Source organism: Microcaecilia unicolor, chromosome 8 (genome assembly GCF_901765095.1).
Source record: "Microcaecilia unicolor chromosome 8, aMicUni1.1, whole genome shotgun sequence".
In the NCBI taxonomy this organism is placed as follows: domain Eukaryota; kingdom Metazoa; phylum Chordata; class Amphibia; order Gymnophiona; family Siphonopidae; genus Microcaecilia; species Microcaecilia unicolor.
In genome coordinates this window covers 55,230,272-55,242,491 of record NC_044038.1, presented here as the reverse complement: position 1 = coordinate 55,242,491, position 12,220 = coordinate 55,230,272, and the positions used below count along the sequence as shown (strand labels likewise).

Sequence of the window (12,220 nt, the reverse complement as noted above, 5' to 3'; positions counted from 1 at the left end):
GAATATGTGATTTAATTCCAGTTGTTCCGAGTCTGGCTCCTAGATCCTAAGAAAATTTGTAACAGCCTGATCTAAGAGTTTTCTAGCATGACTCTTTAATTGGTTTTATTTATTTATTTATTTATTTGTTGCATTTGTATCCCACATTTTCCCACCTATTTGCAGGCTCAATGTGGCTTACAAGGTTTCGTCATGACATTCGTCATTAAAGTAAAAGATACAATTGGTATTACATAAAAACATGGATAACATAGTAGAATTAAGCAATCAGGTACAGAGGGAAAACGTTCAAAATATTAGGTAAGTGGTGGTGCGTTACAGTTCCTATTATGGATCGTTGTGGTATGCCTTGTGATTCCTATGGGCATGCAGTTTGTAGCATTCAACTGCTTACATGTAAGTACCAACACCTACAAATTTAAAACCCAAACTGATGCCCCTCTTTTTAATATGTTTCTTTCTAGCAAGGCTGTTCGTGCTATATGTGCCACAAACTACACATATGTTTCTTGTGTCCTTGAAGGTATTTTACAAAAGGGAAACATCCACAACTCCAGGAATAACATGTATAGAATGTTTGTACGTTTGGGAAGCTTGCCAGGTGCCCTTGGCCTGGATTGGCCGCTGTCGTGGACAGGATGCTGGGCTCGATGGACCCTTGGTCTTTTCCCAGTATGGCATTACTTATGTCTGCGCACACCTCTAGCGAGCATCTGTTTCCCTTTGCATGTTTTGTGAGCTTGAAAGACAAAATCTTGTCTATGGAGAAAAGAAGGAAAAAGTCTTATGGAACTAGTGGTGTTGCTTTTTTGAGTCACCAAAGTTGAGGCATCTTGAAAAATGATTTTGTAAGTTGAAACCTTCCCTTTTCTGTTTATGTGGAGGTAATTTTATAATCAGGTTACCTAATCAGGTAAGGCGCATGCCCACGTATGTTGTACTTTTTGTTTGTTTAATAAAGGCAACGTTATTATCAATAATCTTTATACGATTGCTTCTTGGTATTTTGGTTGAGATCATATATGATATTCTTTATACAAAACAGAGAACATTTTTAGTATACTCAGGTTGTTTTCATAGACGTATTAGGAAATTGCAAAATTTTATAATTTGGTAAAATAGGAATAAAAAATTAGGATTTTTCATATAAAACTGCAAAATCACATAGCTTTTCTAAATGTACCACTACCATCAGCTGTCTTTGGTGTTGTATCATGGCTGGTCCATAGCACTGGAGCATGGGAAACTTGGGTTTGAGTTACCTGATTGAGGGGGCAGATGATCAAAACGCTGGCGCTGTTCTGATTTGTTCCGGAACAGCACAGAAGAACAACACCCTAATGCTCAGAGCTAATGAGATGCAAATATAGTCGTGCTCATAGCTTTAAGCACTAGGATTGTGCTTGGCACATGCCCAGATGAATTCAGCGGTCAGCTCAGCTTCTCTGCACAAGCGCCTGGTAAAACCCGAATGTGAAGCACATATTGGCATCTGTTTTCTGCAGCCTAAATATAAGCGTTTTTAGGTTTTTTTTTCTAGATGCTTATATTTAGATGCAAGTAATAAGACGCCAGTGTGTGCTTTGCAGTTTTATTTTTTAAGCATGGCTACTTTAAATTTAGATGCAGGACAAAATTGTCAATGTGTGCTTCTCGTTCGGGTCTGCTGTTTCTCACAACCAGCACTCAAGGGCTTGCATGGGCTTCCTTCTGCTTTCAAGAGCAATCAAAACTGGTAGATTTTGCAGAAAGAATCATGAGAGAAGCTGTAAGGCACCTTTGTTTTGGGCGCGCTTTTCTGATCATTGGGGAGGAATACAAAATGACCTCATTTAAATGAGCTTGAATATATTTGAATGCTATCTGCAGTAAGGCTTGGTGTGCTCATTTGCTGTGCTAGAACTCTCTGATCATTCTGCGCTGGTAAATGTGGGGGCTAGTATGGCGCTAATGGCCTCTAGCACCCACGTTTACTTTTGATCATCTGGACCTGATAGAGAACCAGTATAGCTTAGGTGTATCACAGAGGTGACGTACTTCAGTTTCAAGACGAAGGAAGTCATCTTGCTGCTGTTACAGAAGAGACCTTTAGACTGAAGCACGGTTCTGAGGGAGTTTGGTACTAGCAAGAATTTTTTTCTCCAGTTGTTTAACACATAGGAACTTGCTTGCTAGGTCAGCTGCCGGGAGGGGGTTGGGATTAATAAAGCTGGTGATAGCTATATGCCATAAAGCACATTATTTCCTCTCATACTTTTCTGTTTATTTTCCAGGACAAAAATGACACCCTCATAAAAATTCATGGAAAATCTTTCTTTTCTGTTGCTTGCTTAATAACTTTCACAGTCATGGATGACACTGAGTATGGTCGTTTTGTGGACTGGGATAAGCTGGACAGTACTGTCCTGAGTAGCAGCCCCAAAGAATTATCCTGCTCTGAATTTAATGAGTTAAAGCAACTTGCCCGCCAGGGCTACTGGGCCAAGAGCCACACTTTGAGAGCCAAAGTTTACCAGAAGCTGATTATGGACATCCCATGTCGTACAGTGACACCAGATGCCCATGTCTACCAGGACATTGTAGGGAAGATAGTCAGCAAGCGTGCTCTTGGCTCCCTCCCTCTTCCTGAGTTTGTGGATGACAGGCAGGTGCCCAGTTACTGCCTGAACACTGAGGGCATTGTTTCGGTCAGAAAGATTCTCCTATGCATTGCCAATCAATTCCCTGACATATCCTTTTGCCCTGCCTTGCCTTCCGTGGTGGCACTGCTACTTCATTACAGTCCCGATGAGGCAGAGTGTTTTGAGAAGGTTTGTCGTATCCTTGCCTGCAATGACCAAAGCAAGCGGCTAATAGATCAAACTTTCCTGGCTTTTGAATCGTCATGTATGACCTTTGGTGATCTAGTCAACAAGTACTGCCAAGGTGCACACAAGCTCTTGGTAGCAGTGTCAGAGGATGTACTAGAAGTGTACTCAGACTGGCAGCGATGGCTTTTTGGTGAACTGCCCCTGACTTACATAGCACGGGTGTTCGATGTATTCCTGGTGGAGGGCTACAAGGTGCTATACCGAGTTGCACTAGCACTCCTCAAGTTCTTCCACAAGGTGAGAGGCAAGCAGCCATTGGAGTCGGACAACATTAAACGGGATATTCGGACTTTTATTAAGGACATTGCCAAGTCAGTGACCCCAGAAAAGCTGCTAGAGAAGGCTTTTGCCATTCGTCTTTTCTCTCGGAAGGAGATCCAGCTCCTACAGATGGCGAACGAGAAGGCTCTTCAGCAGAAAGGTATCACCGTGAAGCATAAGAGGTAAGGCCATTGTTGTGTCTCTCTAGGTTATCTGGGCTGCTCATAGATCTTCAGCATAAACATAAAGGTATCTAAAGCTGCTTTTGTAGGCAATGGCTTTACAGTATTTACTTTTAAGGTTGATACACTAGGAGTTCCAAAAATAGGAAACTCATAACTAAAAATAAAAGGTACTTTTTAAGATCTGAAAACATAACGCTGTTCTTGAATGTTTTCCAGACTGGCCTAAATAGCTTATTTTTAGCATATCAGAATGGTGCCGTAGGCCGAATAGCTCTACATATTATGCTGTTTACATGAGTCAGGAATTTGGCAAAAATGGGAGCCTTTGTTCAAAAACCAAATTAAAAAAAAAAAGTCTGCATTGCCAGGCGTAATTAGTGCTCATCTCGTTATGTTTCTCTGAACAAGGGGATCTCTTTGGTTTTAACAGCTTCATTTACAACACTTTTTTTTGCATTTGTCTAACATAAGCTGCTGTGATATTCCTGACAAATTGTATCCCGTGATACCTCCTTACCAGAAACCAAATAAGAACAGTTTATTGAAAAACCTAGACTACACCTTTATTAAGAAAACTAACACCAACACGCATTCTACATAGCTAAGATTAACATGACAAACCACCCCCCCCCCCCCCCCCCATTTCTACCTCCACCCCCAACCCAGTATAATTGCATCAGCTGGGCAGTCTCTGGTCTGTGCTATGGGGCTAGCAAGGCTACAGCCGTCTTTGTTTATTAAGATTTACTTACTGCCTTTTTGAAGGAATTCATTCAAGGCGGTAGACAGCTAGAATAAGTCGGAACATAAGCAATGGACAATTACAGCAGTAGGAATATTCAAATAACAGTCCAAAGTATGGCATAGTATGCTACTTACCATGTCAACACAATAGATAATAAAATATTTTAATAGCAGCATAGGCTATAAGCAAAGATGGAAAATATAGATAGGTAAGATAGAGTAACAAGAGTAGGAGGATAAGGGGATTAAGAAAGTTGCGCATGACAACATACCTTAGCTAGGGCAAGAGTGGATAAACATGTCCAGCTGTAGTATGTGCAGCCTGTGTCACTCCTTGTATGTGTGTGACTAGAAAGTTATTACTTCTTCCATTAAAGGCCTGGTTGAAGAGCCAAGCTTCCACCTTCCTGAAGAAGAGATTAGTCTTGTGTTAAGTGAAGCCTTTCAGTGAGTGCATTCCAGAGTTGGGGGAGAAGGCTTACTGGTGGATATCACATTGTGTGATGTCCTTTGGAGAGGGTGTGGTTAGGGATACTTCTTGGAATGAACTTACTGTCCGAGATGTGTAGAGGGTGATTCTGTTCTTCAAGTACTCTAGACCATTTCCTTTAAGGGTCTTAAAGATCAGACATAGAGTTTTAAATTTAGCCCTGTATTGTATTGGTAGCCAATGAAAGTTTTGCAAAAAAAAGGTGTAATGTGATGTCACGTCGCTTACAACCTTCTGATAGTCTTTCTACAGCATACTGAATCAATTGGAGCTGGTGCAGACCTAGAAGCATTACAGTAATCCAGTCTTGACGTTCTCATGGAATGCACAACTGAGACAAGATTTGCCTTCTCAATGTAAGGAGAGAGGCAATGTAGTTGTCACAAATGATAGAAGTAGCTCTTGAAGGTTGCTTGGATTTGGAGGATCAGAGTAAGTGTTGAATCTAACTGTATTGCAAGGTTCCTGATTTGTTGTTTGAGGGGGAGTTCATATTTCCCAAAAGAGATTTTGATGTCAGATATGTGCCCACTTGTATTAGGGACTCGTAGAAGCTCGTTTTTACTTAGGTTTAGGCAGAGTTTGTTGTTTTTTTAGCCCATTCTTGAATTGATGTTAGGTAGTCAGTTTATTCAGGGCTGTGGGTAAAAAGTCAGGTTCCATGGGTATGAGTAGCTGATTGTGCAACTGAATCAGCTCACCTAGTGGCTTGAGGTAGATATTGAACAGAATAAATTATGATATCGATCCTTTTGGTACCCCACATGTCAGTTCCCATGGTGGTGATGAAGTGCCACTGAACAGTATGGACTGTTTCCTGTCTGATAGATAGGATCTGAACCAAACAAGTCCTTTTCCATTGATACCTGTTTCTGCCAGTCATTCTAGCATGATATTGTGATCCACAGTGTCAAAAGCTGCAGAGAAATCTAGCAATATTAACACCAAGGCAAATCCGCTGTCTTGGCTTCTGTGAAGATCATTTAGTAGGGATACAACGGCTGTTTCTGTTCCATAACCGGGTCTGAATCCAGATTGACATAGATCTAGCCAGTTTCTCTCTTCTAGCCAATCACCAAGTTGAACACAGAGTTTATTCTGTAAGTTCTCCTGGAAATGGGATGTTAGATACTGACCATTAACTTTCAAGTTTGGCCTGGTCAAGGTGGTTCTTCTTTAGCAAAGGATGCACCACTGCCCTTTTTATGCTTAAATCATCTGTATTATTATCACAATGCCATAACAAGTAAATCACAGTTAACGATTCAGAAACATTATTGGCAAAAGCTTGATAAACAGAATGACAGTAGTAAATGACCTTCATATAACGTCTCCCCAGAACCTAACTCGCCCCCTTTTTGTGAAATGGTTCCCACCACCAGGAGTTATCAGTGCCCGATGCTATCTTTGTAGCCTAAGTTTGATTGAGGACTCTGCTGCATGCAGTTGGTTGCAATGTGTCCCTGAATTGTTCCCAAATCCGTTGAAAACATTTGCCTTTAACTGGAGATATGTCATCAATAGCAAATCGTTCCAGTGCCCTTTTTAATATTGATGGTCGTTGCCCATTAGAAAGAGAAGAGGTCACAATTTTTGTGGTGCTTAGTGGCGTAGCTACGGGTGGGCCTGGGAGGGCACAGGCCTACCCATTCTTGGCTGAGGCCCACCCAGCGGCAGCACCCCACATCAACATCTCTCCTCCTCTGCGGCATCCTGGAATCTGACTGCCCGTCGCTGAACCTCGTCCCTCCCTGATATACCTTAAAGGCATCGCAGGGAGCAATTCAAGTATTACTCCCTGCGCCAGCCCTGCAGGCTTCCATCGGTTGGGTCCCGCCCTCGCTTTCATCATTTCCTATCTGGCAGGAGTCGGCCCAGGCAGCAATACTTGAATCAGTGCAGGCGCCGCTTCTAAGACAACTGTGGCTCGCTGGTTAAAAACAGCTATTGCTTCAACTAATTTGCTGCAAGGAGAAACTGCTCCCTTAGGTCTTAAAGCTCATTCTACTCAAGCTCTTTCTACTTCTTTTGCTGAAGCTCAAGCCATTTCTGTTGACCAAAGTTGCCGTTCAGCTACTTGGTCCCTTTGTCATACTTCTGCAAAACATTATCATTTGGATATAGCAGCAATGAGAAACCTTTTCCCAGTAAGACTGGCCTTGAAGGAGATTTTTAAAACTAGAGAATGTGAACATAATTGCAGCTGCATACTTTTTCATTTGCAACAATGTTAACCATGTTAGAAAAAGTTTGTATGAAAAAGGAAGGTGACCTAGAAATAAAATACAAAGGAGGAGGAAAAGCCAAGAACCAGACAGGGCAAGATTAAGGCGTGGGTAACTAGGCATGTGCCTAGGGCCCAAACATTGGGTGAGATCCTGCTAGTTATACTTTAATTTGGCCCCTCCCAGGCTTCATGCAGGAAACAGATGGTGTCATCAATCGTAGTTGTATCAGGCCATATAGAACAAGTCATCTTTGTGACTTGATTTCTCCAGCTATGAACAGTAGGTAAACAAGAGTAAATGCATCTCTTTCTATATCTCTAGAGTTGTACTATACAACTGTTTGAAGCTTGTGCAGATGAGGTCAGAGTTGGCGGGGACAGGGGCAAACTTTGTCCCCGTGTCATTCTGTACACACTATTTTATAGGATAGCCCAGTTATGCACATAAGTACCAATTTTCTCAGCACGTACGCACCCAGTTATAGAATTGCCCTGATAGTGCCTCCCTTTACACAATATAAACATAGACCTTGCCAGAGCTAGAGAAGAGGCAGGGCAGGGGCAGGCGTTTTAGAAAATACGTATATTTTCCACTTATTCTTCCCTGCTTCAAAGCAGGTGTAAATGTGTTCTCCTACTTAACCTTGGGCTAATTTTTATAAAAGCCCATAGGCATACATTTGCCTTTTAGAAACAGGTGCATATCCTGTGCCTAATGTGGCTTTCCTGTTACAAAATGAGGATAATTTTTATATGTTTGAGATTCCTTGGATAGCATTTTAAATAGATTTATTTATTTATATCATTTCCTGTATTTTGCTGTTGTGTTTGGGTTGTCTGTTTCAGATAACTTCTGTTGTCCCTTTTGACTTTCTTGATGATTGACTGCCTTCATGAAGTCATTTGTTCCTAATAGTTTCAAGACAAACTGAAGCAGTCCTTCCTATCACTGTCAGCAGCACCGAGAAACCTGTGCTAAAGCAGACTGTATCTTGGTGAATCAGGCTCTTAACATTTCCACTGGTGTGCTTTCCTTGCCTGACATTCATATATATTTATCTCTTCTCATCACATTTATGGAGGGGGTGAGGTTTATAGAAATTATGACCATTTTCCTTTCCTTGTTCTTTATCTTTTTAAATTTTATTTTGCTTAATCTGTCATCACCATTTTCAAAATATTCAGAGTTCCTTTGGGTAGAATTTTTTTTTTTCTTGAATGCTGTGTGAGATGTTCTATAGATCAGTGCTTCTCAACTCAGTCCTTGGGGCACACCAAGCCAGTTAGGTTTTCAGGATATCCACAATGGATTTGTTTGTGTTGCCTCCTTGGTATGCAAATTCCTCATACGTATTCATTGTGGATATCCTGAAAACCTGTTGCCTCCTTGGTATGCAAAGTTCTCATACATATTCATTGTGGATATTCTGAAAACCTGACTGGCTGGTTGTGCCCAAAGGATTGAGTTGAGAACCCCTGCATTACAGTGACACACAGATGGAACAGCTGATTGATCAATTAAAACACAGCATTCCCTGCTCGTGTTTTGTAATATATGCTCCCGTCTCTCTAAGCCAGTGGTTCTCAACCCAGTCCTTGGGACACACCAAGCCAGTTAGGTTTTCAGGATATCCACAATGAATATGCATGAAGAGATTTGCATACACTGCCTCCTTGGTGTGCAAATTTATCTCATACATATTCATTGTGGATATCCTAAAAACCTGACTGGCTGGGTGTGCCCAAGGACTGCATTGAAAACCACTGCTATAGACCCCCTACCTTCATGCATTCTTCCCAGAAACAAAGCAGTCAGTCCTGGCGACTTAACAGGTTTTAGGAGACAGCCTTAGAAAATGAGGGCACAAATAAGCACTCAGGCCCTCATGATCAAAAGCAAAGGCCGGCGCTAGAGGCTGTTAGCGCCGTACTAGCGCCGGCGTTTGCTAGCCCAGCATGATCAGAACCCTCGAGCGCGTGAAAGAACGCACTCGTGGGCTTGTAGCGCAAGTAGCATGCAAATGCATGCTAAACAGGGCATATGGAAAGACCTTGGATGATATCTGGAAATGTAGAAAATCACTTTCCCGTTTTCTTGTTTCTCTTTTCTCTTCTGCACTCCCTTCGGTCAAATCCATGCCTCCCACTCCCTTCCTGTCTCAGGGCATCCTCTCCCATCAGGTAGGTTTGGAAGGGCTGGTAGCTCTTTTGTATTTTGTTTCCCTGTGGCCTCATCCCATGCTTGGCTGCAAAATGCATGTCCCATAATGCTGGTGGCTGTTTCATTTATCCCATGCCAGGTATCCTGTACATTGACAGTCTACTGTTCATATGTGTCTTACAGTAAAGTACCTTCTGAGATGCTACACCACCTGCAGAGTATTCATTTTTAAGCAGTTCTGAAATAAATATAATATTAAGGTGATTAATTGCCAATAGGGATTACCGGCACCACCAATAAAGTCAAAATCCAAGAAATTCATTTTTGTAGTTTAAAAAAATAAATTGTCGGAGTGGGGGGGGGGGGGGGGGGGGGAAGTTGGGAGGTTTCCACATCGTTTGAAGTTTTCCCCAGAAACCTATTCTCCTTCTGGGTACCATGGATATTTTACAAAAACAGACAAACCTTGCTCATACTATTTATGGTATCGGAGGGGGAAAAGTACCACTTTGATTTCTCATTTTATGCAAGCACTAAAACGGACATTGGGTGTGTGGTGAGATGAGACTTATTGCACACACTGGGAGTTTTATGCAGTATCACAATGTCTTTATAAAAGATCTTTTTAAGAAAGCACCATTAGTGGAGAGAGAGACACACACGAGAGAGCACATTTTAATTTGCAGTTATGAGTTGTGTTGTCTTGTGGTCTGTCAAAGAGCTCAATTTTCAAATGACATTTCCCCCTCCCATCTAGCCCAGTCATAACAGCAATGGTCTCCAGCCAGGAACTTCAGATCACGGCTTCCTGTAGAACTCAGAATCTGACCACTAGGTGTAGCTGCTGAGTCACGGTTAAGACTTACCAACCCATCCACCTACCAGGAGCTGTGAGTGCTATTTGCAACACCTTGGGCCTATACCTCTTCGTTTATTGTAATTTATATACTTACCAGTCTCCTAGAACAGTTTTTTTGCTCCTGAGTTCCACCACAGTGAACAGTGGTGTCTGTTTTCTTTGAGGTTTTGCAGATGGCATTTGAATCTCATCCAGAGCCTGATAGAGAGCCCCTTTCTGTCCCAAAACTTCTCGAGGGGCCCAGTTACAGATCCAGAGCAGATGGATGGGAAGAAAGTTGAAACTTTTGCAGAAAGCTACTTGTAGATAAAAGTTGTATTCAGTTGTATTTTTGCTTGATAAATCTATGGGCCTTTACAGCTTTTGAATGGGTATGCCAGCTGGCAGATTTTACTGTCCGCCCAGCTAACTTATCCAATATTATAAATTTATCTGTTGGTGCTCCCCCTTCCTCTATTCAGCTACTCCTTCATGGTGCTCAGCTAGTAAAAATTGGGGGGAGGGGGGAGGGGAAGAACACTGAGCTTGCCACACTTCTGTAGCGGGGATGGGACGACTTCCCTGTGAAGAAAGACTAAGGAGGCTAGGGCTTTTCAGCTTGGAGAAGAGACGGCTGAGGGGAGACATGATAGAGGTATATAAAACAATGAGTGGAATGGAACAGGTGGATGTGAAGCATCTGTTCACGCTTTCCAAAAATACTAGGACTAGGGGGCATGTGATGAAACTACAGTGTAGTAAATTTAAAACAAATTGGAGAAAATATTTCTTTACCCAACGCGTAATTAAACTCTGGAATTCGTTGCCGGAGAATGTGGTGAAGGCGGTTAGCTTGGCAGAGTTTAAAAAAGGGGTTAGACGGTTTCCTAAAGGACAAGTCCATAAACCGCTACTAAATGGACTTGGGAAAAATCCACAATTCCAGGAATTTTATTTATTTATTTATATCATTTATACCCCGCCTATTACCACACAGAGCAGCCACTAAGCGGCTTACAATGAACAAATAAATCAGTTACAATGGCAGAAGAGAAGGACAGGAGGAATAAGGGAAGGAGGGGGAGAGTTAGAATACAATATATCATTAGTAGAAATAGAAAACAAAAAGAAGAAGAAGAGAAAGCAGGAGTCCTAAATCAGGTCATGACTTGCCGGGACACTCAAGGCAGGAAACCAGGAGGAAACGGGCCCCTTCGTCATAAGCACAGAGCAGCCACAGAAGAGAAGACCAGGTGCCCAATTAATCCAAGGGATCCAGGTAGTGCAGGTTCTAACGGGCCTCCTCCAAATGTCCAACCGTCAGGCTCTCCGTCGTCCGCTACTGCTCCGCCGAACCGACAGAAAAGGAGGAGCCGGCGTCGGCGGGGGGAACAGCTCCAAGACTACAGCCAAAAGCCCGCCGGGATAAGGACAGCAGAGGCAGCAGACGAGACTGCAGCGCCAAGTGCGGCTCATGGATCCAGCACCGTGCCCGGCAGCACTCACTACCCATCTCCTCCATCAGCAGCACCTCCCCGCTCGAGTCTATAACATGTATAGAATGTTTGTACATTTGGGAAGCTTGCCAGGTGCCCTTGGCCTGGATTGGCCGCTGTCGTGGACAGGATGCTGGGCTCGATGGACCCTTGGTCTTTTCCCAGTGTGGCATTACTTATGTACTTATGTATGTTAATTTCACTTCTTCAGTTAGACAGACATGGGTAATTTTTATAGTGGCGGTAGAAAGCTTTTGTTTTTACTGCAACAGAACCATACATACAGATGCAGAGAGTTTAACCAAAACTTATGGAGATCCCAAGAGCAATGAAATGAACAGTTTTGTTTTTGTTTTTTAGAAAAGTTGAATAAGCTCATAGTTACTTTATTTACGGGTTACTAGCACTGCAGTAAAGAGACCAATGTGACATATTTAATCTAACCGCTAAACACCGATCTAAGAGGACAGTAAATATATGGTGGGACAGAAGATCAAAATGGATGCAAGTTAAGATGGGAGCTTAATGGAGCATCTCTACATGCTTTTGGTTGCATGACTAACCTAATAGCAAGCTAAGGGTGTTCTTAATAGAACCGAGTTCTACATTAACCATTTAGAGATCAAGTCTATGAATAAAGTGCTTACATTTAAATGTCAAATACATGCATAAATGAATAAATTAGAGCATATATGCACCTATGTGTGCTCATTTGCACATAGATGCTGAAAATTTGCCTATGCACGATTCTGAAAATATGCACATATCTTAGCATGTATTTGACAGGTAGGCAGAAACTGGGTGGGACTCACACTTAAGCAGAATACTATAAGATGCATGTGTATATCCAGAATTTAGATAAGAGCATTTACATCAGCTCTGTGGTTGACATAAGTGCTTATGCCCTAATTTATAGGTGTTCATTTTACCTGTTACAGTAGTATACTA

At 42.2% G+C, this 12,220-nt stretch overlaps 1 protein-coding gene across 2 annotated transcripts in view; it reads left to right on the top strand.

Moving 5' to 3' along the window:
• Positions 1–12,220, top strand: part of TBC1D24 (TBC1 domain family member 24) — a 78,420-nt gene that overhangs the window by 16,765 nt on the left and 49,435 nt on the right. Inside the window, exons 2-3 of one of the 2 annotated variants that reach the window (XM_030211836.1) lie at positions 2,274–3,313; positions 8,941–8,958. In XM_030211836.1, coding sequence (XP_030067696.1) covers positions 2,349–3,313; positions 8,941–8,958 — 983 coding nt within the window. In that variant the 5' untranslated portion in view covers positions 2,274–2,348. The remainder of the gene's footprint in view (positions 1–2,273; positions 3,314–8,940; positions 8,959–12,220) is intronic. The other variant, XM_030211837.1, reaches the window with a different exon arrangement.